We start from the raw sequence: 23,497 nt of genomic DNA, 5'->3' as shown, positions 1-23,497 counted from the left end.
TATACTGGGCACAAGTGGCCACATTTGATACAAATAGCGGCATATACTGGGCACAAGTGGCGCTGCGTATGATGGGCACAAGTGGCTGCATATGATGGGCACAAGTGGCTGCATTTGATACAAATAGAGGCATATACTGGGCACAAGTGGCTGCGTATGATGGGCACAATTGGCTGCATTTGATGGGCAGAGGCGGCTGCATATGATGGGCACAAGTGCCATTATTACCGCTCTTGGCGGCATGGCTACTTTAACACTACCACTTTTTTTACACTCAGTGGTCTATAGACCTATAGGGCTACATGAACATGATTCGAGGTTCAGGTCAGCCACGCCTATACCAATACACTAGTATACACAGCGATGGTAAAAACAACTATACAAATAATAACGGGCAGCAAGGGTTCTGCATGAACTCGGATCTGGATTTACATCCGGATCTGAGTTTAATTTTACAGATCAATGTTTTGTGAACTTCTTCTCGTTGTCTCCCGTATTGTTTTGAGAGTTTTTTGTTTTTTTTTATAACAAGTTATGATGTATATCATATATAAGAATCGATTTAATTGCTTCAAACAAATTTGGTGTATAGGCAACAAACTAACAACGGAGTCGAATGTTCATCGCACATCAGTGCGCATTATAGATCGTTGTGCAATTGTATTTATTTATCCACGTGTCTATATATTTCTATGTTCATGCGACTCGGGTTATGGCAACATAATATCGAACATAAGTGATTTGCGTATATATTACACTAACGCTTAATGATATGATGGAATCATCAGAGTTGGCGCCTCCACTCGCCTTTATTTTACGCTCCAAATCAGGGACAGTCCCTCCAAATTGTCTACACGCAATCGGAATTTATGCGATAGTGTGTGATAGAGTGAAAGAAGAATTAAGATAATGTGGGGGGAAAAAAGGGAAGAAAGAAGGAAAAAAAAGAAAAGACTAATGCCCTGTACGCACGGTCGGATTTTCCGATGGAAAATGTGCGATCGGTTTTTGTTGTCGTAAAATTTTAAGATCCTGCCCTCAAACTTTGTGTGTCGGGAAAATCCAACGGAAGAAGTCAGATGGAGCCCACACACACACACACACACACACACACACACACACACACACACACACACACACACACACACACACACACACACAGTCGGATTTTCCGACAACATGATCCGATCGTGCATTTTCCATCGGAAAATCCGACCGTGTGTACGGGGCATTAGTCTTTTCTTTTTTTTCCTTCTTTCTTCCCTTTTTTTCCACATTATCTTCATTCTCTTCTTTCACTCTATCACACACACTATCGCACATCCATCTATTATTGAGAATTTAGTTCAACATTTCTTTTCCACTTCAAAATCATGTTTTGAATATTAGCACAATTTTATTTTTACACATTTGTGGGAACGCCTGGTGATTAATTGAATTGGATTTTACTCAGCTGAGGATTCAGCGATCAATCTAAAGCCTCATACACACGATCGGACTTTGTACAAACTTTCCCGTGGATTTTTGTACAAAGGGCGTTGGCTGTGAACTTGTATTGCATACACACGGTAGGACTTTCTCAGCCAACTTTCTGCTCTTTACTGCCACCTTTGGTCAACTTCTGTATTGTTATCTGATCTTTTGCATTGGTTCTGAGCATGCCTGTTTGTACTTTTGTACAAAAGTCCGATGGTTTTTTGTACACTCGATCGGACTTTGCTCCATCGGACTTTTGTTGCCAGAAAGTTTGTGCGTTCGCACAGCCAACAAAAGTCAGATGAAAACCGAAAAATTTTGTCCGATGGAGCGTACACACAGTCGGATGTTGCTCCAAAACAGCTAATTTGCAAGTTTGTTGTCAAAAAGTCAGATCGTGTGTATGGACAACAATTTGATGACAAACATGCAAATTAGCTGTTTTGGAGCAACATCCGACCGTGTGTACACTCCATCGGACAAACTATTTCTGTTTTCATCGGACTTTTGTTGACTGTGCAAATGGACAAATTTTCCGGCAACAAAAGTCCGATGGAGCAAAGTCTGATCGTGTGTACAGAAAACCATCGGACTTTTGTACAAAGTACAAACACTCCATGCTCAGAACCAATGCAAAAGATCAGACAACAATACAGAAGATGACCAAAGGTGGCAGTAAAGAGCAGAAAAAACACATGATTTGGTGAAAGTTTGCTGAAATAGTCCTGCAGTGTGAATGCAATACAAGTTCACAGCCAACGCCCTTCGTACAAAAATCCATGGGAAAGTTTGTACAAAGTCCGATCGTGTGTATGGGGCTTAAGAATCAATTATCTGATCACATGGGGGTTTTAAAAGAGTATTTATTCAATTTTTTTTTTCATGATTGCTAGCTATGACTAAAGGCCCGTACACATGATCTGACTTTTTAACAACAAACATGCAAATTAGCTGTTTTGGAGTAACATCCGACCGTGTGTACACTCCATCGGACAAACTTTCTGTTTTCATCGGACTTTTGTTGGCTGTGCAAACTTTTTGATAACATAAGTCCAATGGAGCAAAGTCCAATCGTGTGTACGCAAAACCATCAGACTTTTGTACAAGGTACAAACACGCATGCTCAGAACCAATGCAAAAGATCAGACTACAATACCCACTTAACAACTGGCCCATAGCCGAATGACGGCTACAGGGCGGTTGTTTAACTCTGGGAGGCCGTCATATGACGTCCTCCCAGAATTCCACTCTCGCGCGCCCCCTGGGGAGCGCACTCGAGAGCATCCGTGACCGCCGGGTCCACAGGACTCGGCGCATCACGGATCACGGTAAACAGCCGCTCATCGCGGCCGTTTACCACGTGATCGCTCCATCAAATGACGGAGTGATCACTTGTAAACAAACCGGCGTCATGTTATGACGCCGGTTCCTCCCTCCCCTCTCTGTACCGATCGGAACAGCGGAGGGGGAAGAGATCGGTGTCAGCAGCACTGTGGGCTGCATCTGCAGTGCCCACATCGCTGCTCACCGAAAATTAACCCCATCATACCCTGCCATTACTCTGCTGCAATACTCTGCAATACCCTGCAACAACACTCTGCAATACCCTGCAACACCCGCCAATACCCTGCAATGCTCTGCAACACCCGCCAATACCCTGCAACACTCTGCAATGCTCTGCAACACTCTGCAATGCTCTGCAATACCCGCCAATACCCTGCAACACTCTGCAATGCTCTGCAACACTCTGCAATGCTCTGCAACACCCTGCAATACCCTGCAACACTCTGCAATGCCCTGCAACACTCTGCAATGCTCTGCAACACTCTGCAATGCTCTGCAATACCCGCCAATACCCTGCAACACTCTGCAATGCTCTGCAACACCCTGCAACACCCTGCAATACCCTGCAATACCCTGCAACGCTCTGCAACACCCGCCAATGCCCTGCAACACTCTGCAATGCTCTGCAACACCCGCCAATACCCAGCCATACTCGGAGATACCCAGCCATACTCGGAGATACCCAGCCATACCCAGCCATAGTCGGTGATACCCTGCAATACCCAGCCATAGACATCCCCCCCCCCCCCCCCCCGCCGCCCTCCGGTGCTTCTACTGACTCGCCAATACGATCAAAGCCAGAATCTTTTTTTTTTTTTTTTTTCTTTTCAGGCTTCCCAGCTTAGAGGTGAGATGTGGGGTCTTATTGACCCCACATCTCACTGTAAAGAGGACCTGTCATGCCATATTCCTATTACAAGGATGTTTACATTCCTTGTAATGGGAATAAAAGTGAACAAAAAATTTATTTTTGGGGAAAAAAAATGTCAAACTAAAATAAATAAAGTAAAATGAACAATAAAATATTTTTTTTTTTAAAGCGCCCCTGTCCCCATGTGCTCGCATGCAGAAGGGAACGCATACGTAAGTCCCGCCCACATATGAAAACGGTGTTCAAACCACACATGTGAGGTATCGCTTGCGAACGTTAGAGTGAGAGCAATAATTCTAGCCCTAGACCTCTTTTGTAACTCAAAACATATAACCAGTAAAACAATTTTAAATCATCGCCTATGGGGATTTTTAAGTAGCGACGTTTGACGCCATTCCACGAGCCTGTGCAATTTTGAAGAGTGACATGTTAGGTATATATTTACTCAGCGTAACTTCATCTTTCACATTATGCAAAAATTGGGCTAACTTTACTGTGTTTTTTTTTTTTTTCTTTTTTTAAGCACAAAACAGTTTTTTTTCCAAAAAAAAGCATTCGAAAAATTGCTGCGCAAATACCTTGCGAGATAAAAATTTGCAACAACCACCATTGTATTCTCCAGGGTGTTTGCTAAAAAAACATATATAATGTTTTGGGATTCTATGTAATTTTCTAGCAAATAAATGATGATTTTTACATGTAGGAGAGAAATGTCAGAATTGTCCTGGGTGCTCCAGAACACCTGATGGCGCTCCCTGCATGTTGGGCCTCTGTATGTGGCCGCGCTGTGTAAAAGTCTCACACATGTGGTATCACCGTACTCGGGAGTAATAGCAGAATGTGTTTTGGGGTGTAATTTGTTGTATGCATATGCTGTGTGCGAGAAAAAAAAGTTAAAAAAATCTTGATTTTGTAAAGAATTGTGGGAAAAAATGACAACTTAAAAAAACTCCTCATGCCTCTTACTAAATACCTTGGAATGTCTTCTTTCCAAAAAGGGGTCATTTGGGGGGTATTTGTACTTTTCTGGCATGTTAGGGTCTCAAGAAATGAGATGGGCCGTCAGTACTTCAGGTGCGATCAATTTTCAGATATTGGCACCATAGCTTGTGGACTCTATAACTTTCACAAAGACCAAATAATATCCACCAATTTGTACTTATTTTTACCAAAGATATGTAGTAGTATAAATTTTGGCCAAAATTTATGAAGAAAAAATTACTAATCTGCTAAATTTTATAACAGAAACAAAGAAAAATTCATTTTTTTTTACAGAATTTTATGTATTTTTTTCTTTTATAGCACAAAAAATAAAAAACCGAGCGATGATTAAATACCACCAAAAGAAAGCTCTATTTGTGTGAAAAAAAGGACAAAAATTTCATATAGGTCCAGTGTTGCATGACTGAGTAATTGTCATTCAAAATGTGAGGGCACCGAAAGCTGAAAATTGGTCTGGTTATTAAGGGTGTTTAAGTGCCCAGTGGTCAAGTGGATACAGAAGTTGACCAAAGATGGCGCTGGAGTAATTGAACATCCTCTTTTGAAGTGTCATCAGTACGTTGAAACGTCACTACGTTTGTGTTTGTTGCCTAAAAAGTACTGCCGTGTGTATGCAATACAAACTTGTGGACTACGCCCTTTGCACAAAAGTCCACAGGAAAGTTTGTACAAAGTCCGATCGTGTGTATGAGGCTTTTTTTCGGTTTTCATCAGACTTTTGTTGGCTGTGCGAACGGACAAACTTTTTGACAACATAAGTCAGTTGGAGCAAAGTCTGATCGTGTGTACAGAAAACCATCGGACTTTTGTACAAAGTACAAACACGCCATGCTCAGAGCCAATGCCAAAGATCAGACTACAATACAGAAGTTGACCAAAGGGTGGCGCCGGAGCAATCGAACGTCCTCTTTTGAAGTGTCGTCAGTACGTTGAAACGTCAATACGCTTGTGTTTGTTGCCTAAAAAGTCAGATTTTGTGTATGCAGTACAAACTTCCGGCCAACGCCCTTTGTACAAAAGTCCACGGGAAAGTTTGTACAAAGTCCGATTGTGTGTATGAGGCTTAAGCACTGTGTGTAGTGCAAAACGCGTCAGCGGTCTTGTTCTGCTGTGACATGCATTTTGGATTTCGTGTGTTTTTTAATTTTTTTTAATAAAAGGCTTTTTTTGGAGTGCGGCTGTCCAGAACTATTTTTCCATTCATCGCTACATGCATTGCCGGTGTTCTGTCAGAAACTGTCCGGCCATCGGATAGTGTCCGCCCCGTACTGCGCAGGCGCAGCGCTTGCGCAGTACGGAGGAGAAGGAGACTCCGAAAGTCTCCAAAGATGAACGGTGCCTGCGCACTGAGTCCAGGTGCAAGCCCCACCATCCAAATGGACATATGGTAGCACTTAGTAAGAGGGCCCCTCTCTGGCTCGCTTCGATCACCACGCTTCGGGCACGGCCTCGCTTCGATCACCACGCTTCGGGCACGGCCTCGCTTCCGTCGCCACGCTTCGGGCACGGCCTCGCTCTGCAATTTTTTATTCTAACTCTATGTCCACTTGGATGGTGGGGCTTGAACCTGGACTTGTGGCGCAGGTGCCGCTCGTCTTCGGAGATTTTCGGCATCTCCTTGTCCTACGTACTGTGCAAGCGCAGTACACGGCGGACACTATCTGACGGGGGACACTATTCGACACAACACCGGAGACCTGTGGCTTCTTTAGCTGGGCGGAGAGCCTTGTTACTAAATGATCCTCCTGGAGCGGTGATATCCCCCGCCCTACTGACAAGAGCATGCATACTATCAGAAGGAAAACCGTATACACTGACAGTCAATATGCCCTTTTCAACAGTAAATGGTTTTTGCACAACAGTGGAAAAACAGGGGGATGGTCACCTCCAGGCGGTAAACCAATTTCACACACAGACTTCATTCTAGAACTCCTAGATGCAATACAGTTACCACAAGAGCTTGCAATCCGCAAACGTCAAGCACAGACAAAATATACAGACCCCATCTCAAGGGGAAATAAAAGGGCAGATGAAGCGGCCAAAATAGCGGCACAAGAAAAACTAATAATGGCAGAACAGGAAATCCATAGGCAGTGGCGGACTGACCATTCAGCTACTAGGGCCCTGGGCCACTAGGGGGCCCCATCAGGGTTGCCAGCCTCAGTAAAACCAGGGACAGTATGTAAAAAATTTGTGTTTTATTTTTTTACATCTGTCTTTGAAATGTCCCTTACCGACGTCCTTTTGGTCTAAAAATCCTGAGATTATAGCTGCCCCACCGCTCTAGTACCTATAGCCACGTTTCCCATAGCTCAAACCCCCTGGTTGACCCGGACCCACATTCCGCATACCATGACAGCTCACCCCTTAATACACCCCACCCTGTGCGCATTTCAAGAATGTTGCACTAAACACGACATCTCCTTCCAACTTAAGCCCCCTAACCCCACTGAGACTGAATCCTGAATTTACCCCGGGCATGGAGTAAAGACTTCCTGACCGACACCTAGCCTCATGACATTGTGCAAGCTGGACAGTTTTATGAGGGGGACCGCCTACGCCCGTACGAAGCAATAGTTGTCATGTCCCGGACTAAATCGTTCCCCTTCTGGGCATACGTACAAATTCGGCATTTCCTTCACTCATCCCAGACACACTGGTCACGCCGACTCACCCCAGTTTGAGAAGCTATGCTCGCTAACTGAACCGCGGAGGCACCTCATCTCGGTCACGAATGCACTTCTATCGAAAACTCCGCCGCCCATACACGATTGGATTAAAAACAAATGGGACCAGGACCTCTCCCACCCACTAACTAAGAGGACTGGGAAACCATATATACGCTCACACACAAAGGCTCCCTTAACACCCATACGCAAGAAAATGCATACAAGATAATATCGCAATGGTACAGAACCCCCTCTCAAACGACAGCGATTATTTCCTCACCTCTCCCCTCAATGGTGGCGATGTGCAAACGGAGCAGGCTCCTATCTACACTTATGGTGGTCATGCCCCAAACTGCAGCCGTTTTGGATTGGAGGTTCATAGACTGATTAAACATGGAACAACTTATGACCTTGCTTTCACAACCGACACAATTCCTATTGAACTTGTCCTCGGTCCCCAAAAAAGTCGTACTTCCGTTCGCTCGCCATGGTGAACGCAGCCAAGCTATGTATCCCTGCGCCAAATGACGCGCATCCGAACCACCATCTATTGTTAGAATGGTTGGAGAGAATTAGCAAGACGGCAAGAAATGGAAGATCGAATCCATCAAGCTCGTGATCGACCTGATAAATTCACCTTTGACCTGGGCGTGCTGGTTTCACTTCCACTCTACCCCCCGAATACAAACAACTTTCCCACTCAGTGAGGCCTGGGGAAAGGAGCTGACAAGGGATCCCCACCATACTCTCCACTTTTCCACCCTTCTTTACCCGTACCCATGGATACCTGGACCCATCCTCCCCCACGTTCCATCAATAGCCACCCTTGCGAACTATAGAGATAGTTGCCCTTGTTGCCTTAAAATGGTACTCTCCCTTACCACTCTTAAGGCCCGTACACACGGTTGGACTTTTTGACAACAAACATGAAAATTTGCTGTTTTGGAGCAACATCCGACCGTGTGTACGCTCCATCGGATAAACTTTTTTGGTTTTTATCTGACTTTTGTTGGCTGTGCGAACGGACAACCTTTCTGGCAACAAAAGTCTGATGGAGCAAAGTCTGATCGTGTGTACAGAAAACTATTGGCCTTTAGTACAAAGTACAAACAGGCATGCTCAGAACCAATGCAAAAGAGCAGACAACAATACAGACGTTGACCAAAGGTGGCGGTAAAGAGCAGAAAAACCACATGATTTGGTGAAAGTTGGCTGAAAAAGTCCTGCTGTGTGTATGCAATACATGTTTTCGGCCGACGCCCTTTGTACAAAAATCCAAGGAAAAGTTTGTACAAAGTCCTATCGTGTGTATGAGGCTTTACACTGTATTCATGTAATTTGTTTATGTTTTGGAATTCTGTATTACCTTTTAAAATACTGGTCTTTGCAGTTTTTACTATGTTTGTATTGTTAAAAAATCTCCAATAAAAAATTTTCTCAAAAAAATTTAATAAAAAAATAGATAACATCTACATGATTGAAAACCGGTATTGCCAAAATCCCTATTTAGGTATGATGCAGTATTGACACATGGAGTAAAACGTGTCAAACAGGGGAGTGACCGAGATGATAAATAAGGTATGTACAGCCTATGGCTTCACCATCTACTAAAAAAAAAAAACGTTTTTGCTCTCAATGCATTATATGTGCAAGATACGGGGCTCAGAGAGGCATAAGAGCACGGAAAGGGAAGTTCCCCACACCGCAATATCCATTCCAACACATTTGCATGGATTTTATTGAATTAGACAAATGTGAAAGGAAGAAATATTGTTTGGTAATCATAGACGCCATGACCAAATGGGCGGAGATATTCCCGACAGGAAGTCCGGATGCACAGACAGTGATAATGGACCCCATTTTGTAAATAATAAAAAAAAAACTATACAACCATTGACAGAAGTGGTGGGAATTCAAGTGAAATACCATTGTGACCATCATCCCCCAATCAGCTGGATTGGTGGAAAGACATAATGGCATTCTAAAAAGCAAACCGAGGAAATCTATGGAAGAAACGGGTAACAATTAGATGTACCCGTGACCAGTAGGCACATCACAACCACAAAAGAAGGTTTAAACCCATTTGAAATGATACATGGAAGGCCATATAAGATACCCTTACAACCAAATGAAACACCTACTGAGGAGTCTGAGCACACACCAGCAGAATACATGTCTAGGTTGTTAACCCCTTCCCACTGAGCGTACACAAATCTGCGTACTCGGCTTCCATGGGGTATATCGGGATGATGCCGGCACCTGCAGTACCGTTTTTTTACAGCAGGCGATTGGCTATCCAGCCATAACAACCGAAGCCGCTAAAAGCCACTCGGCTGTTGTGCCGGAGGAGCTGGAGGGGACGTCCCCCCCCCCCCCTCTCGCCGCTGTTACCAGTGCTCCCGCTCGATCGGGAGCACCGATTCACAAACTGAGGCCTCCGGCTGCTGGGGAGGAACTGTAATGAAGCTGTAATCGGCGTCATTCCAGTCTCCTCATAGTAAACACGGAAGCAACGTCATGACGTCACTTCCTGTTTACTCGGCTGCCAATGGCGCCGGTTTAAAAAAAATATACGGTATTCAGAATCGCCGTTTTCGGCGATCTGAATAAATTGAAGTGTAAAGGAGGGGTGGGGGGTCTTTTAGACCACCGATCCCTCCATAAAGAGTACATGTCACCACCTATTACTGTCACAAGGGATGTTTACATTCCTTGTGACAGCAATAAAAGTGATCAAATTAATTTTTATTTTTTTAAAACAATTTATTAATTTTAAAATAAATGTAAAAAAAAAAAAAGAGCCCACCACCTCCCGCGAGCTCGCAAAGAAAACGCATACGGAAGTCGCATCCGCATATGTAAACGGTGTTCAAATCACACATGTGAGGTATCGCCGCGATCGTCAGAGTGAGAGCAATAATTCTAGCACTAGACCTCCTCTGTAACGCTAACCTGGTAACCGTAAAAAAAATTTTTTTTAAAGCGTCGCCTATTGAGATTTTTAGGTACCGTACTTTGTTGTCATTCCACAAGTGCGTGCGATTATAAAGTGTGACATGTTTGGTATCTATTTACTCGGCGTAACATTATCTTTCACATTATGCAAAAAACTAGGGCTAATTTTACTGTTTCTTTTTTTTTTAATTCATGAAAGTGTCCCTTTTCCCAAAAAGTTGCGTTTAAAACACCGCTGCGCAAATACCGTGTGACATAAAATATTGCAACAATCGACGTTTTATTCTCTAGAGTCTCTACTAAAAAATATATATATAATGTTTGGGGGTTCCAAGTAATTTTCTAGCAAAAAATATGGATTTTAACTTGTAAACACCAAATTCCAAAAATAGGCTTAGTCATGAAAGGGTTAAGACAAAGACGTACTAATGATTTTTGTTCTGTCCTAGAAGGTCCAATTCAAGAAGATGAAAAAGGTGCCTGTGGGAGATTGGGGACTTAACAAAAAGCAGTGGTACTCCCCAAGGTGGGATGGTCCTTTAAAGTCCTCCTAACTACTCCTTCTGCGATGAGGATTGCAGAGAGGTCTACCTGGATTCACCAGTCCCATTGTAAAAAAGGTTTTACAGGCAGAATAGGGCCAGTTGGCTGCAAGAGGTTCAGAAAGTCCGGCTACAAAGGGAGGTCTCACACAAGGTGGGACTTGTCTCAAACCGGTGAAGTCTCCCTCCCCTTCCAACTCCCCTATCCTATCCGCTGGAACTCTGTAGCTGGTTAGGATGAAAGGGACGGTAATTATCCTTGGGTTACTGGTGACTCTAGGAAAGGCAACCATAAGAGGGGTTATACGTTTTGGAAGAGCAGAGGAACCTTTGGATTAGGAAAGAACAGGAAAAGCATTGGATCTAACCTTTATAGAGGGAATAACTAGCACTATACTGGTAGACTTCTGTCAGATTGCAGATTGTGGGGATACAACTGGGAATAGAGGACTTCTATGGGCAGATAAATAGATTTGCTGGCTCTGGAATAGAGCAGGTTGTCAAGCATGGGATCAGGCCCTGTGGACCACAGCGCATCAAGATTGGGGGTATAACCAGGGCTGGTGCAAGGATTTTTGACACCATCCCTGGCTCCACCCTGACTCCATCCCCTTTCCCCTGCCCATGTATACCCCATCTTTTTAATGAAGCGCCCATCAAATGAAGCATCACCATCACCCATCAATGCAGCCTACCAACGCCCATCAATGCAGCCTACCAACGCCCATCAATGCAGCCTCACCAACGCTCATCAATGCAGCCTACCAACGCTCATCAATGCAGCCTACCAACGCCCATCAATGCAGCCTCACCAACGCTCATCAATGCAGCCTGCCAACGCTCATCAATGCAGCCTGCCAACGCTCATCAATGCAGCCTACCAACGCCCATCAATGCAGCCTACCAACGCCCATCAATGCAGCCTGCCAACGCCCATCAATGCAGGTTACCAACACCCATCAGTGCAGCCTGCCAACGCCCATCAATGCAGCCTCACCGACGCCCATCAATGCAGCCTCACCGACGCCCATCAATGCAGCCTCACCGACGCCCATCAATGCAGCCTCACCGACGCCCATCAATGCAGCCTCACCGACGCCCATCAATTCAGCCTGCCAACGCCCATCAATTCAGCCTGCCAACGCCCATCAATGCAACCTACCAGCGCTCATCAATGCAGCCTACCAGTGCCCATCAATGAATGTTTGCTTGCTTCCATTCATTCGGGAGTCGGGCCACAGACACAGTCCTCCTCCACTGCTGCACCTCTAACACTATGTGCAAAGGCGGCTGCCTGCTGATACTTGCTGCAGAGAGAAGAGAGTAGGAACACCAGTGGCCCGGCGCCCCCAGGCAGAAGTGCGCCCTAGGCGGCTGCCTAGTTTGCCTAGTGGTAGCACCGGCCCTGGGTATAACCTACCAAGGCCTAAAAAGAGTGGAATAAAGGAAAGACTCATAATTACAAAAGCGGCCAACTCCCCCTGCACACATAGTAAGAACTGTAACCAATTATTGGAGAACATTAAAGGAGCCGAAGAAGGAAGATCAGCGGTTGTACTCTATGGGAGCATGGGTGTCAGGAACTGACTCCTCAGGCAAATTTTTCCTCGAGGTATTACCGCCCAATAAAACCAGGCAACAGGAAAAGGTAGACACAGAAGGGAAAGAAGAAGGCCATACTAAAATAGAAGTTCTGAGTAAAACTATAAGATTTAGTAAACTAACAATAGAAGATGCCATAGCTTTGGTGACGGGTTACCATGAAAAATAATTGGTGGTTAGAATGGTTGAGGTACACGGTTAAAACTCTAAAAAAGAAAAACTGTTTAGTTTGTGCCGGAAGCCAGACCACATTTAGCAACGGTCCCTTTTCCTCTAGATAACAATACAGATCCAGAAGGTTTAAAATGTATGTTGCGATTGTATAATAAGAGCTATAAACCTGAAGCAAATTCTACCTGTCACACATCGAGTGTTGTTTCCCCCAGTACAGAGACCTCAGATACCTCCGGCGGTTACCCCATATCCGGGCAACTTTACTTGTTTTGCACTCTCAGGAAACCGTAGCGGGATGGACCTCGGGTCACTACCCGATGACTACTGTGTGGAGAGGAGTAACACTGGCAACGGGGACTGGGTTGAACATGACATTCAGAGAGCTGATGCCTGGTGGATGTGTGGGGATAAGAAACTGCGAGCTAGGATACTGGCCAATGCCCAAGGGAATTGCGCTATGGTCCAGCTGGCTATGCCCCTGAGGATCCTGTTAGAACACCCGTGGACTAAGAGTCACCAACGGTATCGGAAGGACACCTCTCCCATCAGACTCTCAGATCTACATAGATGAGATTGGGGTTCCTCGAGGGGTGCCGGATGAGTTTAGCGCCAGGAATGGGTTTGAGTCTCTTCTCTGGTGGGCGACTATAAATAATAATGTTGACTGGATTAACTACCCTGTTTCCCCGAAAATAAGACCTAACGCGATTGTCAGTGATGGCTGCAATATAAGCCCTACCCCCAAATAAGCTCCTTGTTACAGTCCTTGTAGGTCTTATTTTCAGGGTAGGGCTTATTTGGGGGGTAGAGCTTATATTGCAGCCATCACCAACAATCACGCTAGGTCTAAGTTTGGGGGAAACGGGGTATATATACTATTACCAACAACGATTTGTAAGCTATACTAGGGACGCTGTGAAGGGCCTAGCAGAACAGTTGGCCCCCACATCTCTAATGGTATGGCAGAACCGAATGGCCTTAGATATAGTCCTAGCTGAAAGAGGAGGGTATGCAAAATGTTTGGTAGCTTTATCCCTAACAATACAACTCCTGGAGGGACTGTGACCAGAGCCCTGGAAGGACTGAGTGCTCTATCGAATGAATTAGCGGAAAACTCAGGTATTAATGATCCATTCACAACCCGGCTTGAAGGATGGTTCGGTAAGTGGACTTGACTTGGTCACTTGCGGATGCTGCTGCATTTTCCCTGTATTTCGAGGACTTTCCCAAAAACTGATTGAAGCCGCAGTCTCAAGAACAATGAATCGAGCCCTCCCTACCTCTGAGGAGACCTATGTGGACATTGAAGCTCAACTTAATGACATACAGTCCGAAAGTGTATAACACAGGGACTTTCATCAAAATGTGTTGAGATAAAATAGTCACACAAAGAGGAAGGAATGTTAGAATTATTTTAAAAGTTTATTGTGTGACTATTAGAAAAACAATAACCCTGAGACTGATTTTTAAGATGACTTCAGAGCACGTTGTTGTATTAACTTGCTGTATCGTTTTGCTTTAACTAACTCCATAGTACGTTGTAGGAAGATTAGGCTTAACCACATATACGGTAGAACAAGACTGTACAGGAAACGCTAATTAGCCAAATAAAGTACCATTTTGTACCAGGCACGCTATCTGTGTTTCCTCAGCCAATAGAAGCGTTATATCTATATTAGGGATGAGCCGAACACCCCCCTGTTCGGTTCGCACCAGAACCTGCGAACAGACCTAAACTTCGTGTGAACTTTAGAACCCTATTAAAGTCTATGGGACTCGAACGTTCACAATCTAAAGTGCTCATTTTAAAGGGTAATATGCAGGTTACTGTCCTAAAAAGTGTTTGGGGACCCGGGTCCTGCCCCAGGGGACATGGATTAATGCAAAAAAAGTTTTAAAAACGGCCGTTTTTTCAGGAGCAGTGATTTTAATAATGATTAAAGTGAAACAATAAAAGTGTAATATTCCTTTAAATTTCGTAGCTGGGGGTTGTCTATAGTATGCCTGTGAAGGGGCGCATGTTTCCCGTGCTTAGAACTGTCCCTGCACAAAGTGTCATTTGTGCAGGAAAAAAAGTCTTTTAAAATCACTTGCGGCTATTGTCGGCTCCCGTAATACAGAGAACACTCAATGAATGTTCTCTGTATTAGCCGACAATTCATTCATTCATCATTCATTGATTTAAAAAAAAAAAAAAAGCGTGGGGGTTCCCCTTAATTCAATTACCAGGCCCTTCAGGTCTGATATGGATATTAAGGGGAACCCGTGTCAAATTAAAAAAAATAATTTGACGTGGGGGTCCCCCTAAAAATCCATACCAGACCCTTTATCCGAGCACGCAACCTGGCAGGCCGCAGGAAAAGAGGGGGGGACGAGAGAGCGCCCCCCCCTCCCTCCTGAACCGTACCAGGCCACATGCCCTCAACATTGGGAGGATGCTTTGGGGGTCTGTGACCCCTCAAAGCACCATGTCCCCATGTTGATACGGAGAAGGGCCTCATCTCCACAACCCTGAGCGGCGGTTGTGGGGGTCTGCGGGCGGGGGGCTTATCAGAATCTGGAAGCCCCCTTTAACAAGGGGACCCCCAGATCCCGCCCCCCTCATTTGAAATGGTAAGGGGGTCCTACCATTTCACAAAGAAAGTGTAAAAATGGTAAAATAAGACAAACGCACTTTTGAAAAATTCCTTTATTAAAAAAAAAAAAAAAAGATTCCAGCGATGGATGATCATATCCAGCGACGGGGGATCTCTCAGTCCAGCACTGTCCATACATCCGTCTTCTGTCTCCACTGCGGAGACACTGCGGGGATCCCAGCGCTGACGTTTCTTATATTAGGAGGGCGGGGCCACCCGCCACCTGACCCCGCCCCCTCTGACGCTGGTGAGGAAAGCTATGGGGTGAAGTATGGGTGACCCCGCCCCCCTTTGATGTAACCAGCCGACACTGGTCTCAGACGGGAGAAACGTGTAGCGGGGACAGAACGGAGGCGGAGAGTTGACTTCATCAGTCTGCTGCTTCTCCCTTCACTGTCCAATCGCAGGCTGGGGGGGGTGACCCATCGGTGATACTGAGTTGCAGCAGAGAGAAAAATCAGATCTCCCCTTCTGCCAGGCTGCATGGCAGAGCAGTGTGAATTTCAGGACTGGATGGACAGCAATACAAATCCTTCAGCAGATGACATGACCCTCCATCTATGCATTTCATCGCTGCGTTTTGGAGTCGGCCCCCCCGGAGTTCAGCTTTAGTATCCGGACTTTCCTGCCAAAATCAACCTTTTGTATTTGCTTTTTCAGAGGCGAGGGATCGGCGCACACACCAATACAAACAAAACAGGAGCCGCGGTGAGGCCGGCGGGGCCGGGGTAATAGGAATGCCACTGAATGACATTGCTTTAGGGCGTATTTGAATATGATTATATATAAACAAAGAAAAAAAGAAAACAGCGCACCTTATTCTAAACACATGACCAAACCGAAAAGGGCAAATTATGGGTGGAGTCTAAATAAATACACAGACAGAGAAAAGAATAAAATGACAAAATAAAGTCGAAGCCAAACTCCCGGAAGATTAACCACCTGCCCTCCAGAAGATTTACCCCCCCCTCACCCTTCATGACCAGGCCATTTTTTTGCGATACAGCACTGTTATAGCCTGGAAAAAAACACTTGTTTTTGTTTTGTTTCATTCTTTTTCTTTTTTTTTTGTTTTTCTAAATTAGAAAATTCGTAAATTTGAAGATTCGTAAATTCGTAAAGTCATAAATTCGTATTTTCGGAAATTTCGAAAATCCGAAAATAAGAAAGAAAAGCCAAAAATCAGAAAAATAGTGAATTGATTTATTTTTTTCAAATTTTCAAATTTACGAATTTATGAATTCATTCGTTTTTATTAGTTAGTGAATTGATTATTTTTTCAAATTTTCGAACTAATAAAAACTAACGAATTCATAAATTCGTAAATTCGAAAATTTGAAAATAAGAGAGAAAATCCAAAAATTCTAAAGATTGAAAATTCTAAATAATGACCAACCAACTAACTAATAATAACTAACGAATTCGTAAATACGTAAATTCTAAAATTTGAAGATTGGTAAACTTGAAAATCCGAAAATAAGAAAGAAAATCCAAAAATTCTAAAGATCGAAAATTCTAAATAATAACTAACAATAACTAACAAATTCGTAAATTCAAAAATTCATAAATTTGTAGATTAAAAAATTGAAAAAAAAGTGAAAATTTGTAAATTCAAAAATTCAAAAATTTGAAAATTCATAAATACAAAAATAAGAGAAAATCCAGAAATTTGAAAGATTAAAAATTCTAACTAATAACCAACTAACTAACTAATTAACTATTAACTTATAGGTATTGCAATTTCCTTTTGGCTGTCAGTGAACGTAACGAATATGAATTTATCCGAAAGTTACCAATTTTCCGAAATATCGAATGCCGCATCTAAACAAATGGAACGGAACAAATTAATAATAAATAATAATACATTTTTTTTATTTTTATTGTTATTTATTATTATTAATTTGTTACGTTCTATTCGTTTAGATGCAGCATTCCTTATTTAGGATAATTCGTAACTTCGTATTTGTTACGTTCACTAACAGCCAAATTTGAAAGGAAATGCCAATACCTATAATTTAATAGTTATTATTATTATTTCAGGTTTTCGAATTTCTGATTTTTCCGAATTTTTGAATATTCGAATCAACGAATATTCAGAAAAATTTGTAAAATGGGTTTTCGTTAATTCAGATGTTTCCAAATTAATGAATCTGTCGAAATTTGTTTAAAAAAAAAAACCAGAACTAAACTAATTGTACATGTCCACTGCGTTACTTTAACTGACGATTGCGCGGTCGTGCGACTTTGTACCCAAATAAAATTGATGTCTCCTTTCCCCACAAATAGATATTTATTTTGGTGGTATTTGATCATCTTTGTGTTTTTTATTTTTTTGCGCTATAAACAAAAAAAGAGCGACAATTTTGAAGAAGAAAAACAATATTTTCTTACTTTCTGCTACAAAACATCCAATAAAAAAAAAAAAAATTGAAAAAAAAAAAAACTGAATTTCTTCATCAGTTTGGGCCAATATGTATTCTGCTACATGTATTTGGTGAAAAAAATTCCAATAAGTGTGTATTGATTGGTGTGTGCGCAAAAGTTACAGCGTCTACAAACTATTGGATATTTTTATTTATTAATTTATTTATTACTAGTAATGGCGGCAAACAGCTACTTACTTTAGCAGGAGTACATTCTGACACTTTTGACACTTTTTTGGGGACCAGTGACACTAATACAGTGGACAGTGCTAAAATATATGCACTGTCACTGTACTAATGACGTTGACTGGGAAGGGGTTACCATCAGGTCGATCAAAGGGTTAAATGTGTGCCTAGCCGGTGTTTGTGTGTACTGTGTGCTGCTTTTCCTAGGGGAAGAGATGGATTGTATTCCCTGGTTTGCAGGAGCACAAATTCCATCCCTTCCCACCAGCGGCGGCCCGTACATTAGGATCGCACAAGCACTGCCCCCCCCCCATCCATGTGTCCAGCCCCTGATCTACATGCAGGGTGCCGGACCTTGCATTCCAATGGGGGGGTTTGCTTTTTTGAAACACGTGGTTAGAGTCAGAGGCTCTAATAGGCTTCAAAAAAGGATGGGGTCGGGGCGCAGAGCAATGCGCCCGACCCCACCCAGTTGTGTGAATGAATATCCGCTTTCACCACACTGATCCTCCTCTCTGCTAATCAGGAAGCGAGTCTTGAAACCTGTCACCAGATTGGCTGATAGCATAGCTGATCCTATAGGATGCCTAGGAGGAGGAGGGAAGAGCTACACGGCGGAAGCTGTCATGATGCAGAGAGCACACAGGAGTCGCTGTCCACCACCCATAGGAGCCCGCAAACTGTTTGCTGCCTGCCACCCATAGGAGCCTGCAACCCGCCCGCTGCCTGCTGCCCATAGGAGCCCACAACCCACCCGCTACCCATAGGAGCCCACAAAGCGCCTGCTGCCTGATGCCCACAGGAGCCCGCAACCCACCCGCTGCCTGCTGCTCATAGGAGCCCACAACCCGCCCGCTGCCTGCCACCCCTAGGAGCCTGGAACTCGCCTGCTGCCCATAGGAGCCCCCAACCCACCCACTGCCTGCTGCCCATAGGAGACTGCAACCCGCCCGCTGCCTGCCACCCCTAGAAGCCTGGAACTCGCCTGCTGCCCATAGGAGCCCCCAACCCACCCACTGCCTGCTGCCCATAGGAGACTGCAACCTACCCGCTGAATGCCGCCTATAGGAGCCTGCAACTCACCTGCTGCCCATAGGAGCTCGCAACCCACCCACTGCCTGCTGCCCATAGGAGACTGCAACCTACCCGCTGAATGCCGCCTATAGGAGCCTGCAACTCACCTGCTGCTCATAGGAGCCCACAACCCGCCTGCTGCCTGCCGCCCCTAGGAGCCTGGAACTCGCCTGCTGCCCATAGGAGCCCCCAACCCACCCACTGCCTGCTGCCCATAGGAGACTGCAACCCGCCTGCTGCCTGCCACCCCTAGGAGCCTGGAACTCGCCTGCTGCCCATAGGAGCCCCCAACCCACCCACTGCCTGCTGCCCATAGGAGACTGCAACCTACCCGCTGAATGCCGCCTATAGGAGCCTGCAACTCACCTGCTTCCCATAGGAGCTCGCAACCCACCCGCTGCCTGCTGTCCATAGGAGCCTGCAACCCACCTGCTGCCTGCCGCCCATAGGAGCCCGCAATCCGCCCTTAGGAGCTAGCAACCTGGCCACTGCCCATAGGAGCCTGCCCACCACCGATGGGGTAAGTGCTGCCTGCTGCCCATAGGAACCCACAACCTGCCTGCTGCCTGCCATCAATAGGAGCCCACAACCCGCCCACTCCTGCGGCCCATATGAGCCCACAACCCACCCGTGGTCTGCCACCAATAGGAGCCTGCAATCCGCCTGTTGCCTGCTGCACATAGGAGCCCGTAACTTGCCCAGTAGAAGCCCTCAACCCACCTATAGGAGCCTGCAACCTGGCCGCTGCCAACCGCCTGTTGGAACCTGCCCATCACCCACCACCGATGGGGTAAGTGCAGGAGGGGTGCTGACCAACTGGTCAAAAAAAACACCTGTCACCACTGCTTCCCAGTTGTCAGAAAAGTGATCTGCCTTGTTTGTGTCTCTGCCCGATGATTGGTAGGTGCTGGCGATGGTGGGTGATTCCCTCGGGTAGTGACTTTCAAGCTTTGTATTGTTCCACCATGCCCGGATACTGAGCTAAGAAGGTAGGCACAAGAGATAGGCGGTGGGTGGAACTGGGACTGGTAGGCAAAAGATCTCTTCATTTTACTAAGTCTGCCTACTTACTGAGGAAGGAATGACTGATTACAGCATAGCCAATAGGGCTGAACCTACGAGGGGGGTTTATAGGACCAGACACTCTGCCACACAAAAAGCAAGTGCGGGTCTCCAGTCCGCTGGACAGGAAATCCGTGGCTGAGAGTCTCTGAAGACAGTCTTTCTATAAGGAGAAGATAAGATTTTTATGAGCAGATTTTTACTACATGTACTCTCCTAATATAAAAAAACAATGTCTGCCTGGAGATGAGCTCCGCAATGGCCCTCATGGAAAGAAGAGGAAGCTGGTTTTGAGAAAAGTAAGAAAGTTTAGGAAAAGTTCAAGGGCAATTCTACATTATTATCTTTGCGAAATTGGTGGGATTCTTACATTTCTCTTGCATGGAGATCTGGTTCATCTGAAAAGACAAGAGAAGAGTTACTATTCCATTCTTCTAGAGGACGAACAAAGACAGGACACAGGAACGGGAGGATGATGAAAGGGACAAAGTACTGAGAGAACATAGAGATTACATTGGATGAAAGATGGAAACTAGGGGAATAAAAAAATAGGAGATGCCGACGAAGAAGGTGAGTAGAAAATACAGGAGAAAACAGATGAAGCCGTGGATGATGTGGAAGCATCCATAGAAGATAGTGACAGGACTGGTGGATGAGGGAAGGTGCATTTCTACAAGAATGATGCTGTCATACACATCTCGAAATTCCACAAAAAGAAAGTTTTATTCCAGCAGTCAGGCTAGCATCACCTAGGATTGGAGTCTGTAGTCCAGAGCTCAAGTCCTGCGGGAACGCATGGGAACGGAGTTCCTGTACTTTTTCCACAACAGGAACGCAGTTCCCTTTAGCAGGACTGGCCTTTCAACAGGGGCGGGCTGAGCTGGGAGGGCAGTCTGCTGCGCATGCATTCCGGGATTTGTAGTCCGGACCACGCTCAAGTTCCTGGTGGCAGTGTGTGGAGACTGGAGAGAAGTGAGCATTTGCAGGAGGAAACTACAACTCCCGAGTCCCAAACACCGGCTGGGAGTGTCCCGGTGTAATGGCAAACCTCGTAGAATCGGCATGCCTGGTGTGTGATGTCACAGGTGTGTCCCAATTCCTCCTCCTTCACCCTGCTGCCGCACACATCTCCACTGCTACCGATACCACCTAGCCTCTGCTCTACGGGGCCACCGCTGCCACCTCATGGTCAATGCAGGAACAGCACCACACCGCTGTCAGCTCATCACCTCGCTGACAGGACAGTTGAGATCTCACCAGCCCCCACTCTTCCAGGAACTGGAAATTACTGGGGGGGGGGTGAAGGGGGCAGAGCACATTACTGGGGGGGAGATGAGGGGGGCAGAAGACATTACTGGGGGGGAGGTGAGGGGGGCAGAGGACATTACTTGGGGGTGAAGGGGCAAAGCACATAACTGGGAGGGGGGAGTGAAGGGAGGCAGAGAATGTTACTGGGGAGGGTGAAGGGGACAGAGGACATTACGGGGGTGAAGGGGACAGAGGGCATTACTGGGGGGGGGGGGTGAGTGAAGGGGACAGAGGACATTACTGGGGGGGTGAAGGATACAGGGAACACTGGGCGCAGAGTTCCCGGCATTCCCCTTTACATCAGAGTCTGCAGGATTCCCCCTTACACTACAAGGGGGAACCCTGCGGACCCTGATGTAAAGGCTATATATATACACACATTTTGTATTTTTGAGGTGAGGGGTGAGTTCCCGTACTTTTTTTTTCCCAGGACTTGACCCCTGATGTAGTCCAAGCTTAGAATGTTCCTCTGCCGGTTGGTTCCATCCCAGGTGGTCTCGTCGAGGTGTGCAGGAACACCTGTGAGAACTTTTTATCAAGCCTTTCTTTCTAGACAGAGGTGGGCCCATTTTATAGAGGACTATTAGTGAGACCAAAGAGAGAGACAACTGAGGAACAAAGACGGGAAAACTGAGGACAATTCAGATAAAATGGAGCAAAGAGAGACAACTGAGGAATAAAGAGGGACATTGGAGGAACAAAAAGTAAAACTCTGGGAACACAGAGAGGAATCTGAGGAACAAGGAAGGATAATTGAGGAGCAAAAGGGGAAAACTGAATAACAAAGAGAGAAAACTGGAGAAAAAAAAACGAAAGAAAAAAAAAAAAAAACTGGAAAAGACAGAGGAACAACTGAGGAACAGTGTTGGGCGAACGATTCGGCTGGAGCATGAGTTCAGGCCGAACATTTGCCTGCTCGACCGCATGCCGAACACCGAATTTGCATGGTGTTACGCTGGATGTTCACCCAGCCAAACAGTCTGCAATGCACTGCACACTGTGCATAGTGCATTCTGCGCCTTGATTGGGCAAAGCTTTTGGGCAATAGAAGACTGGAAAAACATTGCCTGGTCTGAGTCTGGATTTCAGCTGCGACATTCAGATGGTGGGGTCAGAATTTGGCGCATGGATCCACCCTGCCTTGTATCACCGGTTCAGGCTGGTGGTGGGGGGTGTAATGGTGTGGGGGATGGGATATCACCAGTTCAGGCTGGTAGTGGGGGTGTAATGGTGTGGAGGATATTTTATTGGCACACTTTGGGCCCCTTATTGCCAACTGAGTATGGTTTAAATGCCACGGCCTACCTGAGTATTGTTGCTGACCATGTCCATCCCTTTATGACTACAGTGTCCCCATCTTCTGATGGCTCCTTCCAGCAGGATAATGCACCATGTCACAAAGCTCCAATCATCTCACCACTGGACAATGAGGTCCCTGTCCTCCAATCATCTCACCACCGAACAATGTGGTCACTGTCCTCCAATCATCTCACCACCGGACAATGAGGTCACTGTCCTCCAATCATCTCACCACTAGACAATGAGGTCACTGTCCTCCAATCATCTCACCACTGGACAATGAGGTCACTGTCCTCCAATCATATCACCACTGGACAATGAGGTCACTGTCCTCCAATCATCTCACCACTGGACAATGAGGTCCCTGTCCTCCAATCATATCACCACTGGACAATGAGGTCACTGTCCTCCAATCATCTCACCACTGGACAATGAGGTCCCTGTCCTCCAATCATATCACCACTGGACAATGAGGTCACTGTCCTCCAATCATCTCACCACTGGACAATGAGGTCCCTGTCCTCCAATCATCTCACCACTGGACAATGAGGTCCCTGTCCTCCAATCATCTCACCACTGGACAATGAGGTCACTGTCCGCCAATCATCTCACCACTGGACAATGAGGTCACTGTCCTCCAATCATCTCACCACTGGACAATGAGGTCACTGTCCTCCAATCATCTCACCACTGGACAATGAGGTCACTGTCCTCCAATCATCTCACCACTGGACAATGAGGTCCCTGTCCTCCAATCATCTCACCACTGGACAATGAGGTCCCTGTCCTCCAATCATCTCACCACTGGACAATGAGGTCACTGTCCGCCAATCATCTCACCACTGGACAATGAGGTCACTGTCCTCCAATCATC

At 45.6% G+C, this 23,497-nt stretch overlaps 1 protein-coding gene across 1 annotated transcript in view; it reads right to left on the bottom strand.

The window, feature by feature from the left end:
• The window catches only part of LOC143962107 (phospholipid scramblase 1-like), a 69,411-nt gene that overhangs the window by 28,742 nt on the left and 17,172 nt on the right, over positions 1 to 23,497 (bottom strand). Inside the window, exon 3 of the mRNA XM_077471433.1 lies at positions 20,387 to 20,414. Coding sequence (XP_077327559.1) covers positions 20,387 to 20,414 — 28 coding nt within the window. The remainder of the gene's footprint in view (positions 1 to 20,386; positions 20,415 to 23,497) is intronic.

The sequence above is a fragment of the Lithobates pipiens genome, unplaced genomic scaffold (genome assembly GCF_037356315.1).
Source record: "Lithobates pipiens isolate NorthernLeopardFrog02 unplaced genomic scaffold, aLitPip1_a1.2 Scaffold_8, whole genome shotgun sequence".
Taxonomy (NCBI): domain Eukaryota; kingdom Metazoa; phylum Chordata; class Amphibia; order Anura; family Ranidae; genus Lithobates; species Lithobates pipiens.
The sequence above is the reverse complement of the archived record's forward strand: the minus strand, read 5'-3'. Positions and strand labels throughout refer to the sequence as shown.